The sequence below is a fragment of the Oncorhynchus clarkii genome, chromosome 10 (genome assembly GCF_045791955.1).
Source record: "Oncorhynchus clarkii lewisi isolate Uvic-CL-2024 chromosome 10, UVic_Ocla_1.0, whole genome shotgun sequence".
Classification (NCBI taxonomy): Eukaryota; Metazoa; Chordata; class Actinopteri; order Salmoniformes; family Salmonidae; genus Oncorhynchus; species Oncorhynchus clarkii.
In genome coordinates this window covers 69,114,711-69,136,088 of record NC_092156.1, presented here as the reverse complement: position 1 = coordinate 69,136,088, position 21,378 = coordinate 69,114,711, and the positions used below count along the sequence as shown (strand labels likewise).

Below are 21,378 nucleotides of genomic sequence, written 5' to 3'. Positions count from 1 at the left end.
ATCCCCATGCGTCGTTTGCGTACACAGACAAATAACATGGCAGACCCTTCTGAAAAGCATATTTAAATTTTCAAAATATACTTCGAATAGTCTAAATATTCAACTCGTTTCCAAGGATTACGAGGTATTTTTTTGTGCTTTGCAGCCGATATAAACCCTATGGTTATGGAATTATGGCACGAGCTCCTGGGCACTTCTGCGCCGTCCCATGTCTGCATTCTGGCCTTGACAGTATTCGTGGCCGTCTATTATCTAATGCACACATTTCGCAAACACCAGGATTTCTCCAATATTCCTCCTGGTCCTAAACCATGGCCAATAGTTGGAAATTTCGGCGGGTTTCTGGTTCCCAATTTCATCTGGAGGAGGTTTGGAGGCTGGGGAGGGAAGGACGTCCCAAAGTCAAAGATACGAGCTCTAATTTCGCCTCAAGTTATTATCACGGAACAAGCTAAGGTTTACGGTAACATCTACAGTATGTGGGTAGGGAGTCAGCTGGTAGTAGTACTGAACGGATATGAAGTGGTCAGGGATGCCCTCTCAAACCGGGCAGATGTGTTCTCCGACAGACCAGAGATTCCCACCGTTACCATCATGACAAAGCGGAAAGGTAAGTGCTGCTTCTAGACTCGACCTGTGCGTAATAACGCATGAAAGCGCAATAGTCCATCGATTTTGCTGAGTCGATTTTACTCATGGATGAGCGTTTTGCCCGGTGAATATTCTATTGTTCTATAAAAAATTAAAAATTAAAAAATAAAATAAGTTGATGCTGGATAGTAAACAATGCCGGAAAAGCCTTTGTGCAAACGAACTTCCAGAAGTAATCAAGGCACTCTCATGTAACAGAAAAATGTAAACGCCTTCGTCGTGGCTTACACCGACGTGTTGCGGCTATATCAGCCTTCATCAGGGTGACAAAGAATAGTGGTGTACGAACAGGTGTATATCCCAACTCTCACAGGAAGTGACTCACTTTATTACCATATGTAATTGATCAAGTTTTTAAAAAATTGGGTGGAAAAACACATTCAAGATACAAAGATGAACCAAATAAACATGGCATAACAAGAGAAAGAAATGCAATATCATAAAAGGAAAAAACTAACTGTGTACACGTGAGCTCGTTACCAAACTTAAGAATGGAGAACCAAAAAATAAACCCCATCTTTTACAGGAAAGGAGAATAATCCATTTCCTCATTTAGACCTGGCAATACAGTGGCCTTTAGTTTAAAGATCCAGAACGTTTGGCATTTTAGGAGGCGTTTGAGACTATCACCCCCCACCTGCGAGAAATGGGAACCACTTCAACGGCCATGGCTTTAAGAGGGTTTGGGCTGGCATGGCCAATCTGTCTGTAATGTTTAGCCAAAGGATATATGTCGTTAGCAGTCCTTATAGCGTAGGCATGACGCCCAGACACCCTGTCCTTGAGCCTTCTCTAAGTACGTCCTATGTAAAAGCACCCACCTGGGCAGCCTGTACACCACATAGGCAGCCCAAACTCTCTGAAAGCCATGGCCATTGAAGTGGTCCCCAGTACTCGCAGGGATCTCAAACACCTCCCACCATGCAAAACGTTCTGGATCTTTAAACTAAAGGCCACTGTATTGCCAGGTCTAAATGAGGAAATGGATTATTCTCCTTTCCTGTAAAAGATGGGGTTTATTTTTTGGTTCTCCATTCTTAAGTTTGGTAACATGAGGTCACATGTACACAGTTAGTTTTTTCCTTTTATGATATTGCATTTCTTTTGTGGTGTTGCATTCTTGTTATTCCATGTTCATTTTGTTATTCTTCATATCTTGAATGTGTTGTCTTTCTCCAAGTTTCTTTACTTCATCAATTACATACAGTATGGTAATGAATTGAATCACTTCCTGTGAGAGTTGGGATATACACCTGTTTGTTCACCGCTATTCTTTGTCACCTTGATGAAGGCTGTAGCCACAACACGTCTGTTTTTTTTAATTCTTGCCACGCATAAGCCGTAAAACATAAATGCTTTAAAAAAGATTCCACTACATGAGAGGGCCTTGATTGGAAGTGTGTTTGAACAAAGGCTGTTCTGGCATTGTTTACTATCCAGCATCAACTTCTTTTTGTTGTATAGTATTTCATCCCATGATCAAAGAGCACCTCATGGATGGACTATAAACAAAAGAAGCCCTCATCTCCTTTGTCTCTATTCTATTGTTCTATTATTCTATTCAATTGTTCTATTCAATTGTTCTATTTGATTGGTATGTTCTATTAGATTGTTATGTTATTCTATTGTTCTGTTTCATTATAGTGTTCTATTATATTGTTCTATTATATTGTTATATTATATCGGTCTGTTCTCTTGTATTGTTCTCTTGTATTGTTCTATTATATTGCTCTATTCTATTGTTCTATTCTATTCGTCTGTTCTATTCTATTGGTATTTTCTATTCTGTTGCTCTATTTTTATGTTATATTGTTCTATTCTAGTGTTCTATTCTATTGGTCTGTTATATTATATTATTCTATTATATTCTATGGCTATATTATATTCTATTGTTCTATTATATTGTTCTGTTATATTCTATCGTTCTATTATATTATATTGTTATATTCTAGTGTTATATTCTATTGGTCTGTTATATTATATTGTTCTATTATATTATATTGTTATATTCTATTGTGATATTATAATGGTCTGTTATATTGTTATATTCTATTATTCTCATCAAAAGTCTTCCAAGCAGAAAAGGAAAGAGACATTTCATTTTTCTCTGTAAATAATTACATATGTGTACTAGTGCATAGTGACAGCACTATTAACCGTCCTCGCCTCTCATCATTTCTCTGAACCTTAGGCATAGTTTTCGCACCTTATGGACCAGTATGGAGAAGGCAGCGCAAGTTCTGCCACACCACGCTGCGGAACTTTGGCCTGGGCAAGTTGAGCCTGGAGCCCTGTATCCTTGAGGGGCTGGCTGTGGTCAAATCTGAGCTGCTGCGTCTCAGCGAGGAAGATACTGAGGGTTCAGGAGTGGACCTGACCCCTCTGATAACTAACTCTGTGTCCAACGTAATCTCCTACATCGCCCTGGGCCAGCGCTTCCACCACACTGACCGGGAGTTTGGCGCCCTGCTGGACCTGATGGCCCGCGGCCTAGAGATCATCGCAAACAGGTAGCCTAGAGTTTAGAGATGTGGATCAGTAGCCGGAAGGTTGACTGGTTCAAATACGTGGGAACTGAACTGATAACTGGAGAGCTGCTGGTCCTCTGATCTCAAGTAGAAGTTCCTGCTGTGTGCCCTTAAGCGCTTAACACATTTCAGTTTCTCCCAGAAAACAGGCAGTAACGTATCTATTCTACTCTATTCTATTCTAACAGCGCGGCGGTCCTCATCAATGTCTTCCCCCTGCTCTACTACCTGCCCTTCGGTGTCTTCAAAGAGGTACGGCAAGTGGAAAGGGACATTACTGCCTTCCTGAAGCAGATCATCACCAGACACAGGGAGACGTTAGACCCAGCCAACCCCAGAGATCTCATAGACATGTACCTGGTAGAGATGCTGGCCCAGGAGGCCGCTGGGGAGACGGACAGTAGCTTTTCAGAGGACTATCTATTCTACATCATAGGAGACCTCTTCATCGCTGGTACTGATACCACCACCAACACAGTGCTGTGGATGATGCTCTACATGGTCGTATATCCAGATATCCAAGGTACTACATCAGAAAGAGGGGTGTGGAGGACCAGTTCAATGGAACCTAAAGATAACTCCTTGTTGAAGCATGATGAAGTACAGTACCCAAATCATAATGCTATGTGTAACATATCCAGTGTCCTGTTTCCCAATGCTCGTTGCTTTGTAATAATGTTTTCCATGTCATTTGTACCCGTTCACACCACAGAGAGGGTGCAGGCGGAGATCGATGCAGTGGTGGGCCCAGACAGGGTCCCGTCTCTCACTGATAAAGGCAGCCTGCCGTTCACAGAGGCCACCATCATGGAGGTGCAGAGGATGACTGTGGTGGTCCCCCTGGCCATCCCTCACATGGCCTCAGAGACCACAGGTGAGGAGAGAGAAACCCATACTAGTCATTATAATTCTATGGTAGAACCTGACTCTCCCGTTATGCACAGTCAGATCAATAAAGTTGTATTAAATTGCTTTCTCAACAACTTGGTCAGTCAGTTCCACCAGACCAACACTACAACAGGGACTAGGCTGCTGCAGCAGAAACAGGAGAGTACAACCCTTTCGCTATGGTTCGTCTGTTGTTGTCTTGCAGAGTTCCGTGGCTATACGATCCCTAAGGGCACAGTGATCATCCCCAACCTGTGGTCTGTCCATAGGGATCCCACTGTGTGGGAGGAGCCAGACGACTTCAACCCCTCTCGTTTCCTAGACGACCAGGGGAATCTCCTGAGGAAAGAGTGCTTCATACCGTTCGGAATAGGTAAGTTGTTCGGCAGTCTCTCTCGACAGACGTATGTGGGGTGTCCCATTAGCGACTTGCTCTACGATTGGCAAACGGGAGTGTAGTTACACGGCAGGGGCGGCAGGGTAGCCTAGTGGTTAGAGCGTTGGACTAGTAACCGGAAGGTTGCAAGTTCAAACCCCCGAGCTGACAAGGTACAAATCTGTCGTTCTGCCCCTGAACAGGCAGTTAACCCACTGTTCCCAGGCCGTCATTGAAAATAAGAATTTGTTCTTAACTGACTTGCCTGGTTAAATAAAGGTAAAATAAAAAAAATAAAATAAAAAAAAACACGGTATACACGGAGTATGAAGCCTTTCTACTGTGGACATTTACAGTTAGGCTCCTGTAAAATCCACTGAAACAAGGTTCAAACGGTTAGTTTACAATCTCACTGGATTGTTGAAGTCCCATACTACCCCTACATGACTATGAAGCAGTTAGGCCACGACTGAACATTTCAATCATTTGATTTCACAGTCTTACTTGATTATTGGAATGCACTTAGTATGACACATGACTTAATGTGCATCTTTACAGTGTTCTCTCCCTCTCTTTCCCAGGCCGCAGGGTGTGTATGGGCGAGCAGCTGGCTAAGATGGAGTTGTTCCTGATGTTCACCAGCCTGCTGCAGGCCTTCAGTTTCAGACTGCCCGAGGGGCTGGCCCCTCCTCCCATGCACGGGCGCTTTGGCCTCACCCTGGCCCCCTGCTCATACACTGTGATTGTGAGGCCCCGGCGATGAGGCCACCAGACGAACAACAACCGCTGACACTGTAATTAAGCCATAAGGCACAAGAGGAAGTGGTGTATTATGAATACAGTCACAGGTAAACGGCGTTAGTTGGCCCGATGCGACAGCATCAGCCAGTCAACCCATTTGTCTGTGACTGTATTCATGATACTGCCTCGTGCCTTATTGCTTTTATAAAACTGTTACTAAAATAACAATTAATTACATATTTTAATTAAAACAGTATTTTGATAAGTCATACTATTTAATTCTTCCACCAGAAGATATAGTCCAGACAAAAATCAGGTTTTTAGTTATTTTTGTCATGTTGCTACCGATGCCACCCAGTCTTAATTTTTTTTTGCATAGTTGCTATGCAAAGGTACCGGGAGTTCATTCTAAACAAAATGGGTGCAATGCAGGGGGACCATGTCTGTTCCAAGGACCCTATGTTTCCAGGGCCTAATGTTCCCAGGGCCCAATGTTCCCAGGGCCCTATGTTCCCAGGGCCTAATGTTCCCAGGGCCCTATGTTCCCAGGGCCCCATGTTCCCAGGGCCCTATGTCCCCAGGGTCTAATGTTCCCAGGGCCCCATGTTCCCAGGGCCTAATGTTCCCAGGGCCTAATGTTCCCAGGGCCCTATGTTCCCAGGGCCCCATGTTCCCAGGGCCTAATGTTCCCAGGGCCTAATGTTCCCAGGGCCCTATGTTCCCAGGGCCCCATGTTCCCAGGGCCTAATGTTCCCAGGGCCCCATGTTCCCAGGGCCTAATGTTCCCAGGGCCCCATGTTCCCAGGGCCTAATGTTCCCAGGGCCCCATGTTCCCAGGGCCTAATGTTCCCAGGGCCTAATGTTCCCAGGGCCCCATGTTCCCAGGGCCCTATGTTCCCAGGGCCTAATGTTCCCAGGGCCCTATGTTCCCAGGGCCCCATGTTCCCAGGGCCCTATGTCCCCAGGGTCTAATGTTCCCAGGGCCCCATGTTCCCAGGGCCTAATGTTCCCAGGGCCTAATGTTCCCAGGGCCCTATGTCCCCAGGGTCTAATGTTCCCAGGGCCCCATGTTCCCAGGGCCTAATGTTCCCAGGGCCTAATGTTCCCAGGGCCCTATGTTCCCAGGGCCCCATGTTCCCAGGGCCTAATGTTCCCAGGGCCTAATGTTCCCAGGGCCCTATGTTCCCAGGGCCCCATGTTCCCAGGGCCTAATGTTCCCAGGGCCCCATGTTCCCAGGGCCCTATGTTCCCAGGGCCTAATGTTCCCAGGGCCCTATGTTCCCAGGGCCCCATGTTCCCAGGGCCCTATGTCCCCAGGGTCTAATGTTCCCAGGGCCCCATGTTCCCAGGGCCTAATGTTCCCAGGGCCTAATGTTCCCAGGGCCCTATGTTCCCAGGGCCCCATGTTCCCAGGGCCTAATGTTCCCAGGGCCTAATGTTCCCAGGGCCCTATGTTCCCAGGGCCCCATGTTCCCAGGGCCTAATGTTCCCAGGGCCCCATGTTCCCAGGGCCTAATGTTCCCAGGGCCCCATGTTCCCAGGGCCTAATGTTCCCAGGGCCCCATGTTCCCAGGGCCTAATGTTCCCAGGGCCTAATGTTCCCAGGGCCCCATGTTCCCAGGGCCCAAGGTTCCCAGGGCCCCATGTTCCCAGGGCCCCATGTTCCCAGGGCCTAATGTTCCCAGGGCCCCATGTTCCCAGGGCCCCATGTTCCCATGGCCCTATGTTCCCAGGGCCTAATGTTCCCTCAACCATTTTTTTCCTTCAGCTCTATCTTCTAAACAAGACAACAGTAAATATTAAAGACAAAAACCTTCTGTCATGTAATAAAATATTTTACATAGCTTATATTTTTCATACCCTTTGTATTTTGGTGCGTTAATCCACTGTTACTGATGGCCAGTATTCTGTTACATGTTTTTGAAATATGTATTTCAATTACTTGAGTATTTTGTCATTTGTATTTCACTGGACTGAAATAAGTTTAAAAATCTAAAATGATTTTGAATATCTATTGCATTATGATCTTGATGTGCTTTAATGCATCTGTTGCACACACTATTCTTGTCTTTCAATAGAAAGTGATCTTGCATCCTATCAAACTACAATGGTATTATTGACTAATTTCTATAGCAGAGCAATAGTAGAAATCTAATAAAACACACCACATCAAAACTGTGTGAAAGGTCATGGAACGGGCCAAATAGTCACGTGACCACTGCCACACAACGACCTTCCTACTTTCCATGGTGTCTGAGTGTCAGTCTGCCTGTACATTCAGCCACAGCCAGCTCCTTCGTTCTGGTGCGGTCCTCTCCGCATTGCAAACCATGGCTTTCTTCACTCACCAAGTCATCAGAGGTCTCTCCTCTTCTGCAGTCCGAAATGCAGCGATCAAACACGTTACGATCATCGGGGGTGGTCAGATGGGTGCAGGTATCGCACAGGTAGTTAATGTTAACTGTAAATGACAGAAGTTTGTTTGCTAACATTAGCTTGCTATATACGCTAACTAGCTATCTTGTAAGCTAACCAGCTGTGTAGCTAACGCTGCAAGACCAGCTAACAAGCCAGTTAAATATAGCAATGAAGTGCACGAACTTACCGACTACTGTTGGTTAGTTAACCGCTAGCTTGCTATTAACTAGCTTGTTAGATACCCACTTGAGAAGCCAACCAAGGCAATTCAGGGGAGAAGTTGTGCAGGCTAATCAGTAACACAACTCTGTATTATAAGCAACGGTTGTTCATCTCTGAGTAAGAAGTACAGTATGTCTCACAAACTGTCTCAGGTTGATCAGTGCACAACACAGATGGTGAAGATAGCAGCAGGAGGTGGCCTTTGACCTATATCTACTTTAGCTAGCTAGTTATAGAAGGGTTTTTGTTACCTACCTGAAATGTCCTTCAATTCAGGAGTTCTATTACCAAAGTGACGTTTTGACAGTCCAACCTGGTGAACACCTGTCCCACCCACTCACAACTCGCACTTGTGTTCCCCCTTTCTAATAGGTTGCTGCTACAACAGGCCATTCGGTGGTGCTAGTTGACACAAATGAGGAAATCCTGAAGAAATCCGCCAAGGGAATAGAAGGCAGCCTGAAGAGGGTGGTCAAGAAGAAGTTCGCTGACAAGCCAGATGTTGGTCACTAATATGTTAATGTTGCTGTTTCCAATGAGGAAATGTTGGCAGAACTTCATTGACAGTCATCATCATGTATGTTACAGGCAGGAGCAGAGTTTATTGCCAAGGTGATGGCCAACGTGTCCATATCGACAGACGCAGCGTCTGTGGTGGGGAGTACAGACTTGGTGCTGGAGGCCATCGTGGAGAACCTCAAGATCAAACAGGGCCTCTTTGGTGCTCTGGACAAAATGGCACCAGCGTAAGTATGACCGACTAGGGCTTGAACCTGTGTCTCCTACACACCACAAGACTGTCTTACCCCACTGAGCTGAATCCTAGGCATTAGCTTGTGGGTCCAACCCATGTCTTTGGTCTGAAGGTTACTCGCCAGGCGAGTGTGAATCCAAACCACATAAGCACTGTCCTGTCTCCGCTGCCTGTGACTTTGTCAATAACCATAGGAGTTAGCGATCGATGATCAGTGTTGAGATGAACGTCAAGCCAGAGCAAGTGCTGTTTGATGAGAAAACATTTGTTGTTGCCGTTTTGAATGTGTAGCCTAAATATCCAAATTCCTTTATCTGCATTTCAGCTTGTTTTTCTAATCTTACTATAAAGCTATGCCGGTATCCTTGAAATGTGCTTAAAATAGACTATTTTAAAACTATTCTAATTTAAATAAAATATTTCAAAAGGAAAGGCATTGTGTGTCCCACATAATTGATGTTACTAATTGGGATGCACCTCATGGGGGTTTGCTTGTTGCCTGATGTTTTTGGTTCCTCTATTTTAAGACACACCATTTTCGCCAGCAACACATCCTCTCTGCCCATCACCGACATAGCCAGCTCCACCAGCAGGCTGGACAGATTTGGAGGGCTGCACTTCTTCAACCCCGTCCCCATGATGAAGCTGGTAGAGGTAAGGATCAATAGTGTGGTGTACATTTTAGGACATCTCCTCCCTATGATAAGTATATCGTCTCCCGCAAAGCAGTTATTTTTTTGTGTCATGATGGCGATGTTTAAATTAGAAACATATGTAAGTTGCTTTAAAAAATGACACTAGGCTTGCTCTCCTTATCATCAAGATTCAATTGAAAGATGTTAAGTAGTTTACGTGTCCTCTTCAGGTGATTGGAACATCAGCCACAAGCCAGGACACCTTCGATTCCCTCCTCGCTTTCAGCAAAGCACTGGGAAAGACGCCAGTGTCCTGCAAAGTAAGATCCTCTCTCATTTGAACAAAAATAAAGTATTTCTCTAGTATTGTACACCTTTTAAAGATAATGCAGTGACATACCATATTACACCATACATTATGTCCATCATATGCCGTTCAGATGCGTTATAAACGGTTCACTAACGTCAGTACGTTATGTTCATCTCCAGGACACTCCTGGGTTCATTGTGAACCGCCTGCTGGTGCCCTACATGATGGAAGCCATCAGGCTACATGAGAGAGGTACACCACCAAATGTTTTGCCTGTATATGAATGAAAATTGCATCGGCGCCAAGAGGGATGTGACAAACGGTTATGTATGAACATCTATGGTTAACAAAACATAGTTGTCTGTATATGAAACCGTTGTCACCCTTCATTCAAAGTCAATGGCTGAGTGTGTGTGTGTGTGTGTGTGCTCTTCTCGTCAGGCCACGGGTCAAAGGAGGACATTGATATTGCCATGAAGCTGGGAGCTGGGTATCCCATGGGGCCCTTTGAGCTGCTGGACTACGTAGGACTGGACACGGCTAAGTTCATCATGGACGGTGAGTGTTGGGCTGCTTCACAAGTGTGTTCCGATTACAGAGTGATTTCAGTACCAGTTAAAAGAGGACTGTATTAGCAGCTAGGAACAGGCCCAATTGAAATAACTGCATGTCATATGGCACAGGGGCAGAGCACTGTTTTGGTTATAGAATGGGGAGATGGACGAGAGGTGCCGGTGGTCTTTGAAAATGGTGATGAATAATTTGAAGAAACAAAAACATCAAATGAAGTAGATGCAGGTAGTGTAAAACCAATGCAAAAGCAGTTAGTTAAAGTGAACCGTTTGTGTTGATAACTTGATTCCAGGCTGGGTTGAGAAGGATCCTGACAACCCGCTGATGCAGCCCAGTGAGATGCTGAACAAGCTGGTGGCCGAGGGCAAGTTCGGCAAGAAGACCGGAGAGGGCTTCTACAAGTACAAGTAACCCCGCCCCAGAATCAACACGAGCTGGAGCCTGTTCATTAAGGCACACCGTGACAAAACGGAAAATGAAAATAAGCGCTTCCGATTGGACAAGATCATGTAGTCCCTCCCAGTACTGATAAGGGCATGAATGATAATAGAAAAAAACGCGGGTTAATTTTGACAACGGTAGAACAGAGATGCAGCTGGTACGACCCTCGGTGCCTTCCTGAAGAATGGTAGACCGGTGTTATCAATTCAAATCTGTCTTTTGACTGTATATTCTGAATGTCATCTTTATGTGTGGTTTGTAAGTAACTGAGTTTGTGGCATTAAACTGACTTTTCCAAATGCTTCCCATAGGTTGTTCTGAGATTTCTATTCATACAGTTGTTTTCTAGGGATGGATTTGCCTCTGGACCTTTGAGCCAACACACCCTGCCATTAATGATACCCGGTGCATTCAGAAAGTATTCAGACCCCTTGACTTTTTCCACATTTTGTTACGTTACAGCCTTATTCTAAAATCTATTGGATTGTTTTTTTTGTCCTCGTCAATCTACAGACAATACCCCATAACGACAAAGCAACAACAGGTTTTTATAATTTTTTGCAAATGTATTAAATAAATGGAAATATCACATTTAAATAAGTGTTCAGACCCTTTACTCGGTACTTTGTTGAAGCACCGTTGGCAGCGATTACAGCCTCTTATTCTTGGGTATGATTCGTCTACAAGCTTGGCACACCTGTATTTGGGGAGATTCACCCATTCTTCTCAGCAGATCCTCAAGCTCTGTCAGGTTGGATGGGGAGCATTGCTGCACAGCTATTTTCAGGTCTCCAGAGATGTTAGATCGGGTTCAAGGACATTCAGGGACTTGTCCTGAAGCCACTCCTGTGTTGTCTCGGCTGTGTGCTTACGGTCGTTGTCCTGTTGGAAGGTGAACCTTGGCTACAGTCAGGTCCTGAGTGCTCTGGAGCAGGCTTTCATCATGGATCTCTGTACTTTGCTCCGTTCATCTTTCCCTCGATCCTGACTAGTCTCCCAGTCCCTGCCGCTGAAAAACAGACGTGACTCTTAGCATTCTTGTTTCTCATGGCCTGAGAGTCCTTTAGGTGCCTTTTAGCAAACTCCAAGCGGGCTGTCATGTGCCTTTTACTGAGGAGTGGCTTCTGTCTGGCCACTCTACCATAAATGCCTGATTGGTGGAGTGCTGCAGAGATGGTTGCCCTTCCTCCAAAGAGGAACTCTATAGCTCTGTCAGAGTGACCATTGGGTTTTGGGTCACCTCCCTGATCAGGGCACTTCTCCCCAGATTGCTCAGTTTGGACAGACAGACAGCTCTGGAAAGAGTCTTGATGGTTCCAAACTTCTTCTATTTAAGAATGATGGAGGCCACCATGTTCTTGGGGACCTTCAATGCTGCAGAAATGTGCCCCAGATCTGTGCCTCGACACAATCCTGTCTCGGAGTTCTACGGACAATTCCTTCAACGTTTTGGCTTGGTTTTTGCTCTGACATGCGGTCAACTGTGGGACAGGTGTGCCTTTCCAAATCATGTCCAATCAACTGAATTTACCACAGGTGGACTCCCAAGTTGTAGAAACATCTGAAAGATTATAAATGGAAACAGGATGCACCTGAGCTCAATTTCGAGTCTCATAGCAAAGGGTCTGAATACTTATGTACTTAAAAAAAATATATATCAAAAATGTATAACCTGTTTTTGCTTTATCATGGGGTATTGTGTGTAGATTGAGTAGGGATTTTTTTTTTAAATCCATTTTAGAATAAGCTGTAATGTAACATTGTGGAAAAGGGGAAGGGGTCTGAATACTTTCTGAATGAACTGTATGGTCAGTCAACAACCCCTGCGTGTTCAACCCCACCGTTCATTTCCAATATAGTTTCAAGAGTTCCTTTGATGTTATCCCTACTACTCAATTCAAAAATATTACCCTCTTTATTTCCCGGCATTAATTTGATCATCTTGGATACATGAGACATCACATCTCACCTTTTTCCATAGATTTCACAGTTTAAGAGCAGCTTCAATACTCAAGGTAGATTTTCCCTTTTGTCAGCATAGCCGTAAGACTGTATGAACGTAACCTCAGTCTCGGCATGCTGCTAGAGTTTTAATTGGTCGGTTTTAGGGCCTTTTGAAGTTTCCCCTCGAGATTTGAATGATTTATAGTCAATAATTCCACTTGGTAGTTCTATTTAAGACCACTAAGTGGCAGTGTTGTCAAATGCAGAATTTCTGGATAGGAATCATATGATGGGCCGACAAGCTACAAGATTATTGGGCTGGTTTTCTGGAAAGAGATTTAGCCCTAGACTAAAAACAATGCTCAATGAAGAATCGGTTCTTAGACTGAACTAAGACTAGGTTTAATCTCTCTCCTGTAATTAAGGTACACCTTCTATCGCATAAATCTGGTCGGGAGATCAAATGAGCCAATGCCTTTTTATTTTTCTTAAAAAAACAAAACATGTTGAAACTGTTAAAATGTGACCACTTGGGAAGCAAAGTGCTTATGCCAAGATGACAGTGATTCAAAATACGACAATGAATAAAAAATGCATCAAGTAATACTAAAAATAGAGCATAAAATCAATGAAATGTTACAGAAATGCATGGAATAAACAACATGGGCAAAAAGACCACAGTTACCAGATAGAGAAGAGAAAAGTCCATCACAATCAAGCTTGGGGTCAATTCAGGAAGTACACTGAAACTCCAACTTCTCTTCAATGCTTTCCAATGAGGAAAATGTCAAATTGCAATTGGATTTTGGTTAACTTTCTGAATTGACTGGAATTGACCCCAACCCTGATCACAATAAAATGAACACTGCCAAGTGCTGGGGTAAATATATATCTGCTTCATTTGTCAGTTTAGAACAATAAAATATAGGCCTCTGAGCAACCACTTGCCTTTGTCCTAACGTTGCCTGCAAAAATACCAAGAAAAGTGACATATTCTGACAGTTTCTTTAAAAAGTACACATACTGAGCTTTATCTTACATCTGAGCAAGACTCGAGTCAAGGTCACTATTTGTTACAAATAGTATCAAAAGAAGCCTTAATTTTCATTTTTCTGCAAGACGCTTTAACAAGAAAACAAATGGCTTTCCTGTGTTCAAAGCTTATTTTCATATATACCAGTATATATATATATAAAAAAAACAAAAAAACATTCACTGAAAATATACACCGAGAAATTTAAACCAAGTTCAAAATACAAAAAAAGCATTCAATTAATTCCAACTCAAAAGTAAAAGCTATAATCATAAAATGTTGATATTGTTTGCACCAACTGGTCGTTAATAAAAACAAAATGGAGGACAGGAGCCGTGAGAGGAGCCGTTTCCTTGACAACATGTGATTGACATCCCTCCATCTTCCTTGTGATAGTGCAGTCAGTCTAAAGAGGTGTTGGGTCAGGCCGCAACCCAAACATGTGGTCGGTCTGAAATCCAGTAAGAGAGGGGAAAGGGGAGTGTTGATGGGTCGAACATAGTGGGCTGTACAAAGGAAAGGAACGGAGGTGGCAAATAACTTAGGAATAACTTAGAAACAGGTGTTGGGGTATGTTTGGGGAGGTGTTAATTGTGTTTGACAAAGTGAAATCGCTGAACTGTTTTCAGTGCAGTGCCTTGGATTGAGATAGAGCTGCTTGTAAGGAAAAAAAAGGTGTGAGGGGGCTGGGGAGTGAGGGGGCTGGGGAGTGAGGGGGCTGGGGAGTTTGCATGCGGTTGGATGATGGTCTTTAGTAGTGATTGTCTTGTTCAGCTCAGAGTTTCTACAGCAGATAGGAGAGTCACTGCAGGAGAGGAGTATAAAGTCAAGTTCCTCTGAGAACAGGAGTTGAGGCTTGGGGGTCGGGGATAAGATGGAATCTAGCAGGCCTCCATCTCTAACAGAGGGGCCATAGCTGCTGCCTTCGCTTTGCACGACGTGGAGAAAGCGTTCCGTTTTCCTCCTGAAGGACAGAGAGAGAAACATTGTCAGTTCAATGGGCAACAACAGATGGCCTAAACGTGTCCATAGTGATTGCTGTTATAGGTCATTTGCGAGTGCTGGCTGTCTTTCATACTGGTCAGAAACAGAGAGATGCAATGCACTTATAACCCCGTTCAGTCTGAGGGAAAATCCCTCACTAACTAAAAAGGAGCTGAAACACATGAAGCCACAACAACACATTGCTGTCAACGTCGTCTGAAACCAGACAGTCTCACACATCCCACATACATTGAATGAGTGCTGCATCCTCACAATGCTACACACACACGCACACACACACACACACACACACACACACACACACACACACACACACACTACAGAGGACCTGGACGAGTGAAGGAGCACTACAGTTCTGCCATCTTCAGAGAGCAGTAATGGCGTTGCCGACTGAACATTAGGTCGTAGGTTAGTGACAGGATGTGGGTTGGCATTAGCTTTGATCTCACTCTGACATCAGGTCACTGTGACCCAAGCTGGCTCCATCTGCTCTGCCCCCCTCTCTGACTGACACCCTGATGTCATCTACCTACTGCTACCGCTCTCTCTCTGAACGCAACCAGCTATCTAGTTAGGATACAGCTTCTTGTTGACATTTCTGCTGCCACCGCTGTGTGTGGGCTGTGGGGAGGTAGAGAGAGTCTTCTCAAGCTGAGAAGGCACTTTACAGGGCCTTCTAAAAAGCCCCGCCGGCCACCATCCACCCATCCATGCAAGGGAAATTGTTTGTCAAACCACAAAAGTGGTTTTGCTCAAAATACTGGTCTACGGCGAACATAGCTAAAAGAGTTAGCCTCAGTTATTGACGGACGGGCGGTGTTGGTTATTTTCCAGCATCAAATAGAATCTGTGATCAAAGAGAGAGAGGAAAGAGATTCAGAGGTAGATGTCTGACCGGGTAGGGAGTGAAAGATGTGAGGAGAGAAAAGAGAGAGAAGGTGTATTAGTGGAAGGACCGCTCCCTTGTGGTGAGGTCAGAGAAGAAGTGTGTTTTTGTGGGTTGAGAAGTCAGCTGAGCCCTGCAACTCCACCCTGGCACCACACACACACACACACACACACACACACACACACACACACACACACACACACACACACACACACACACACACACACACACACACACACACACACACACACACACACACACACACACACACACACACACACACACTCCCCTCCCTCCAGATTGCTTTACCACATGTGGATGAAAGGGAGTGGGACGGAGGCCGCCTTTCCCAGGGATGGCTGACCCTGAGCCTCCCGGGCGGAGGAGAGGAGGTACTGTAGTGAGGGCCGCAGAGAGAGAAAGAGCCTCTGTCGCTGTTTATTTACCTCCACTGCCCCCTTTTTATCCCAGGATCTGAGAGCCCAGCCCTCAGCCCCAGCACCCCCTTCCCGTCCTGGGGAGCTTTTTCCTTCCCTCCCGGCCACAAGATGAAAAGCCCTGGCTTAGTCCTTCCTGTCTTGGGGAAAAAAAGCCTGGGGGGCTGGGGGGTGGAGGGGGCGATGGTGGGGTGTGATGGTGCTGGGTCAGGAGGGGGCATCAGGCCAGGGCTTCACAGCAGACCCACCCGACACCAACACACAAACGCCGGGATTCAGAAGCAACTTGACCCCTTCCCTGCCCCCTCTCCCTCTGCCCACCTCCCCTCCCCTCAGTTAGCACTCAGGAATGCCGGCTGGACTTCTTTGCAGGAAATGAAACGCTCCTCTGTTCCAGTGGAGGCCGGGTCCTGGCTCTGGCTCTCTCTCTCCTTGGCCCAGGGAGGGGATGGGAGGTGGGGGGAGCGACTGAGACCAACGGGGCCCAGGCTCTGGGTCTTTGAAGCGTGGGAGGTTAAGATAACTGGCACGGCCCCTCGTCTCTCAATCGCCGCCTCCACCTTACCGGGGCAAATCAAAGAGCCCGCAGCTGGGGCCCGTCCCGCCTGCCTTCCTCTACTCCTCCCCTTCTCCTCCCCCCCCCCCCTCCCCCCTCCTTCCTTTCGCTGCAGCGGCGCTCTGGGATTTCTTTTGGTTCCATGAAAAAGGAAAACACAGCCGACAAATTAGTGAAAATAAGCCAAATGGAGCGAGGTGTCTCCAACACAGGCAGGACTGTAGACTTTACCATGGCAGAGGGAGAGAGGGACATTTGGAGGAGGAGGAGAGGAAAAAAAGAAAGAAAGAGTTCTGGGAGAGAGAGGAGAGGAGGAAATGCCAAATCAGCTGACTGTTTGTTGCCATGTCTGTCTCGACCACAAAAGTCAGCAACCTAGACAGACAATGTTCTAATTTTATGAAATATGAGTTCAGAGATCAACTCCAAATCACAGAAACCCAGGAACTTGTACATCTCGACTGGAATTTACTCCAAGATGGCATTAAAATCTGGAAATAAACCTGAAATTCTTGTAATTTTCTCTGCCAAGTCTCCTAAATGGTCAGAATCAGGTTTTAACACAGCATTGGCTGGATGGAAAGAAAGGGAAAATGGCGGCTATTCAAATCCACCCAGTGATTGAGACAAAGCATTAAGTTCAGGAAACACAGTCAGACGACCAGAAAAAAACGGCGATGGCCAACCTTTGCACTGACTGTGCTCCGTTTTGGTGAGATAATCACCTTGCTGTGAAGAGTTTAAACTATGGTTTTGTTTGGCGACACCCTCTTGGCTCAGGCAGTCTCACTTTCTCTATTAAATTGTGACAATGCCACAACCGGCAGCCATCAGCTTGAGAAGGAAGAGGTCAAACTGATGTTTTAAACAACTGGCTTCATCCGGTCAGCACTTTCTCTGGCTGGGGGACAGAACGTTAACAGGAAAACAGGAATACTTGTGTCTGTCATTTCTAACCTCCAACCAAAAGTCAGGGTGGTTTGGTGGGAGAAACGTTGTTCTTGTCTGGGCTGGGAACCACGGACAATGGTATTGTTGATAACGGTGGGATGTACCGGGGGGGGGGGGGGGGGGGGGGGGGGGGGGACAGAACGAGGGAGAGGGGGATGAGAAGAAAAGAGAAAGGGAAGTGTGTAAAGGAGGTTTCTGTCTATACGAGGCTAGATGAAGGGAGAGGGTAGGGTTTTTGATTGTGGGGAGAGGAACGGTAGGGGGTAAGGCTCCCGCCCACCGAGCCACCAAAAGCCCAAACCTCAGGCATGTGCTGGTGAGACTGGGGTAGAGTTGGGGGTCTGGGGGTAGGAGCCCTGTCTCCTTACCCCTCTACCCACATCTGATGCGCCGTCGCTGGGGGCCCGAGCTGCTGAAGTCTGGCCAAGCGCGGCGTGGTGTAGTGTGGTGTGCCCCCGCAGTACTGCACAGCTACAAAGCTGGAGCTGAGGGCTGGAGGCCAGGGCGGCACTATCAAAGGGCTCGTACAATGACTGCTCCCTCTGCCGCGGCGCACTTCAAAGGAGCTCCACCGCCACTCAGACTCACCATCGGATGGGAGGGAGGGAGAAGAGGGAAGAGAGGGGAGAACGGGGAGAACGGGGAGGAAAGACGGGACAGAGAGAGAAAGAGAGTAGGAGGAAAGAGAGGGAGAGAAACCCACCTACAATAGGAGCCACATTTTGTTCAGCAGAAGTAGAAACTCAGCCACATCTCAAAACAAAGTTTTGTGTTTATTAAATAGAGAAAGAAAGACAACATCTTCCTGCGACCCCTTTCCCCTTCCCATCTCTCCCCTTCCCATCTCTCCCCTTCCCATCTCTCCCCTTCCCATCTCTTCCCTCTGTTACCTGCGGGCCTTTTATGATCCAGAGATAACGACTCAGAAGGGGGGACGTTTTACAAGGCAGCACACCCCCACCACCCCCTCAATCTGCAGTCTCAAGGAGCCACCGGGGAGAGATAGAGAAGGGGGGAGGGAGGAAGGAGAGGAAGTAGAGAAGACATGACAAAACCCAGCAGGGAGGGAGAGGCTCTACCCTCATACGGTCGCTCCCTGCAGCTGGCCAGACCTCGGCACAATAGGCCAGTGACTCAACCAAAACAAACCCACAGACCCAGTCTAAACAGAAAGCCCCACTTTAGGTGATTCGCTGTGTCCCAAATGGCACCCTATTCCCTTTATAGTGCACTACTTTAGGCCAGGACCCATAGGGCTCTGGTCAAAAGTAGTGCACTATAAAGGGAATAGGGTGCCATTGGGGGTGCACAGTTCAGTCGCACACATGTAAACTAGAAGTCCCCAAGTGCCCCTAAGAAGTATCAAAGAGAGCCCTTTTCTCTGAAGGAGGAGAGGCAAGAGATTATGTCCAGGGTTTGACTAAAACACACCTGCATAGTTTAGACATTCCACTACAGCTGCTACACCCCTGGAAGGCCACAAGTGCTGAGGTTGTCTTTTTCTCCTTCACAGGGCTCTGCTTTGTGTGTGTGTGTGTGTGTGTGTGTGTGTGTGTGTGTGTGTGTGTGTGTGTGTGTGTGTGTGTGTGTGTGTGTGTGTGTGTGTGTGTGTGTGTGTGTGTGTGTGTGTGTGTGTGTGTGTGTGTGTGTGTGTGTGTGTGATTGAGAGTGAGTGAGCGAGCGAGCGCGAGAGGGGACATTTCCGTTTCCACTTCCTAACCCACAGTAACATTAGCCGGTGGCTGTCGCCCTGATTTATGCCAAGGCTACTCTTTTTTTTCCTTCTTTGTGAAGTCTAGTTTTAAAGAGGAGGCAGGAGATCCCTCTCCTCTACTCTGCTGAGCTGAGACGCTCAGAGCAAGACCCTGAGTGTTTCACAGCCCCCCGAAACCATTCCAATTATCCCAGGTCACTAATAATGCTGTGGTGGTGGAGTGTGTGTGTGTCCTCCACTGTGGCCTTAAGGCAACCAGCACCAAATCAAACTGAAGGTAAGACTCTGAACCTTGCCTGACGGCAGCCAGAGAGTGCGGCTGGCTGTTTGAGAGAGAGGGGGAGAAAGGGAGGAGAGAGAGGGGGAGAAAGGGAGGAGAGAGAGGGATGAGGGGCAGAGAGAGAGTGGAATGACAGTTGGGAGAAGGAGAACTCTCGAGCACAAGAGGAATTTTATTTTTTGCCCTCTCCCTCCCTCCCCCTTGCTCCCCCCCACCCCCACTCCTTGCTCATCAAAGCCTGACAGATGACTTCTGCCTCCACACATCACAGAGAGGTCTCTCCACTACAGTCAACGCTTCGTACCGCACTAGTTCACCAGCTACCGACACAAACACACCATCTTTGGCCTCCAAACCATTTTTAGTTGGGGCAGTCGAAAAAAAGGCATTCAAACAGCCAAGCTGAATCCCCCCCCAAAAAACTAAATCCAAAATGTAGAGCTACAGATTTACTGACTCGCACGAAAAAACTGGGGAAATTCAAGTGTGCTCTCACAGAGCTATCCGGTTACCGGGTGGAAACAAAAGAGCACGTTCATAAGAGTTAGACTGAGATGACTCCGTCAGTTACAACGCTGGGAGTTTTTATGAAAGTTTGTGACTCATGGCCCACGCTGTTCATCAGATTGAAAAGGCCACCTTTGTTAGTAGTCGTCTCCCTCCCTTTGTGACAAATGCGCAGTGGCTGAAAAGTAGATAGCCTTAAGGACATGTGTGTTTCCCGATCAGATAAACATCTCCCTGTGAATCAGACTGGCTGAGTCAGACAATGAGACTAACAGAGAGAGAGAGAGAGAGAGAGAGAGAGAGAGAGAGAGAGAGAGAGAGAGAGAGAGAGAGAGAGAAAGAGAGAGAGAGAGACAGAGAGAGAGAGAGAATGAGTCAAGAGCGACAGAGTGAAAAGTTATGTGTCAGAACAAAAGTGTCAGAGAGAGAGGAACAGAGAGAGAGAGAGAGAACGTATCAAAGAAAGAGGAAGTGCGAGAGAAATTTAGTGTCAGAGAGAGAGCGAGATGGAGGGAGGAAATACACATTTCACAATGTCAAACTAATAGCTGGATTCCCAGAGAGCTATTTAACTGCGGGGTAAGAGAACCAGCTGTTTGCTGGGTCTGGTGTCTGACCCACTGGGGATAACAAACAATCCACTCCAAGAAATGAAACACTGTTGAACTGCTGCACTCATTGGTGTGACCTTTTCAGCCAGACATTTACATCTGTACAGAAGAGTTGTATTGATCCTTACCCTACTCTCCTTTAAAAGGGTATTCTGATTCATCATGCCCTGCAAATTAATGTGCAAACAATATCAACAGAAATAAACAAGAACATCCGGTGTGTCCTTTCAAAGTGAATAGATAGATGCATTACAAAACCATTACAAAACCATTACAAAACCATTACAAAACCATTACAAAACAACTACAAAACCATTACAAAACCATTACAAAACCACTACAAAACCACTACAAAACCATTACAAAACCACTACAAAACCATTACAAAACTATTACAAAACCACTACAAAACCACTACAAAACAACTACAAAACCATTACAAAACCATTACAAAACCATTACAAAACCATTACAAAAACCATTACAAAACCATTACAAAACCACTACAAAACCATTACAAAACCACTACAAAACCATTACAAAACCATTACAAAACCACTACAAAACCATTACAAAACAACTACAAAACACTTACAAAACCATTACAAAACCACTACAAGACCATTACAAAACCACTACAAAACCATTACAAAACCATTACAAAAACCATTACAAAAACCATTACAAAACCATTACAAAACCACTACAAAACCATTACAAAACCATTACAAAACCACTACAAAACCATTACAAAACCATTACAAAACCATTACAAAACCATTGCAATCGAGGCGAGGGCGGATATAAAAAGAAATAGACAAGTAAGTTCATTTAAAGACGTTCGCTGCCTGAAGTCTGCATTGCCAAACGCTAACCTCAATCCAGGCTCTTTGGGATCTACATAAATTGAGGAG

The 21,378-nt window shown here is 45.8% G+C and overlaps 3 protein-coding genes across 19 annotated transcripts in view; 2 read left to right on the top strand and 1 right to left on the bottom strand.

Moving 5' to 3' along the window:
* The first annotated feature begins 6 nt into the window (after window positions 1–6).
* Window positions 7–7,281, top strand: LOC139419071 (cytochrome P450 2U1-like). 3 transcript variants are annotated; one of them, XM_071168987.1, is made up of 8 exons: window positions 7–610; window positions 2,843–3,161; window positions 3,368–3,702; window positions 3,892–4,053; window positions 4,273–4,440; window positions 5,025–6,102; window positions 6,150–6,182; window positions 6,886–7,281. In XM_071168987.1, the coding sequence occupies exons 1-6, from the start codon at window positions 160–162 to the stop codon at window positions 5,204–5,206; spliced, it is 1,617 nt and encodes a 538-aa protein (XP_071025088.1). In that variant the 5' UTR covers window positions 7–159; the 3' UTR covers window positions 5,207–6,102; window positions 6,150–6,182; window positions 6,886–7,281. The 3 variants fall into 3 exon arrangements, with proteins under 3 accessions (XP_071025088.1, XP_071025090.1, XP_071025089.1); XM_071168989.1 differs by lacking the exon at window positions 6,150–6,182 and having other exon boundaries at window positions 4,337–4,440; window positions 5,025–5,782; window positions 6,854–7,256; XM_071168988.1 differs by lacking the exon at window positions 6,150–6,182 and having other exon boundaries at window positions 5,025–5,782; window positions 6,854–7,254.
* Window positions 7,282–7,391: 110 nt separating this feature from the next.
* On the top strand, window positions 7,392–10,840 carry LOC139419070 (hydroxyacyl-coenzyme A dehydrogenase, mitochondrial-like). 2 transcript variants are annotated; one of them, XM_071168985.1, is made up of 8 exons: window positions 7,392–7,631; window positions 8,197–8,325; window positions 8,413–8,570; window positions 9,106–9,232; window positions 9,444–9,533; window positions 9,703–9,775; window positions 9,965–10,081; window positions 10,389–10,840. In XM_071168985.1, exons 1-8 carry the CDS (start codon window positions 7,431–7,433, stop codon window positions 10,505–10,507), a joined length of 1,014 nt encoding a protein of 337 aa, XP_071025086.1. In that variant the 5' UTR covers window positions 7,392–7,430; the 3' UTR covers window positions 10,508–10,840. The 2 variants fall into 2 exon arrangements, with proteins under 2 accessions (XP_071025086.1, XP_071025087.1); XM_071168986.1 differs by having other exon boundaries at window positions 7,414–7,631; window positions 9,965–10,104.
* Window positions 10,841–12,945: 2,105 nt separating this feature from the next.
* LOC139419068 (lymphoid enhancer-binding factor 1-like) overlaps window positions 12,946–21,378 on the bottom strand; it is a 58,561-nt gene continuing 50,128 nt past the window's right edge. For all 14 annotated transcript variants that reach the window (XM_071168972.1, XM_071168970.1, XM_071168981.1 and 11 more), the window contains one exon: window positions 12,946–14,478. Coding sequence is in view for 3 of the 14 variants with exons in the window: in XM_071168976.1 (XP_071025077.1) it covers window positions 14,396–14,478 (83 nt within the window). In the remaining 11 variants the exon portion in view is untranslated. The remainder of the gene's footprint in view (window positions 14,479–21,378) is intronic.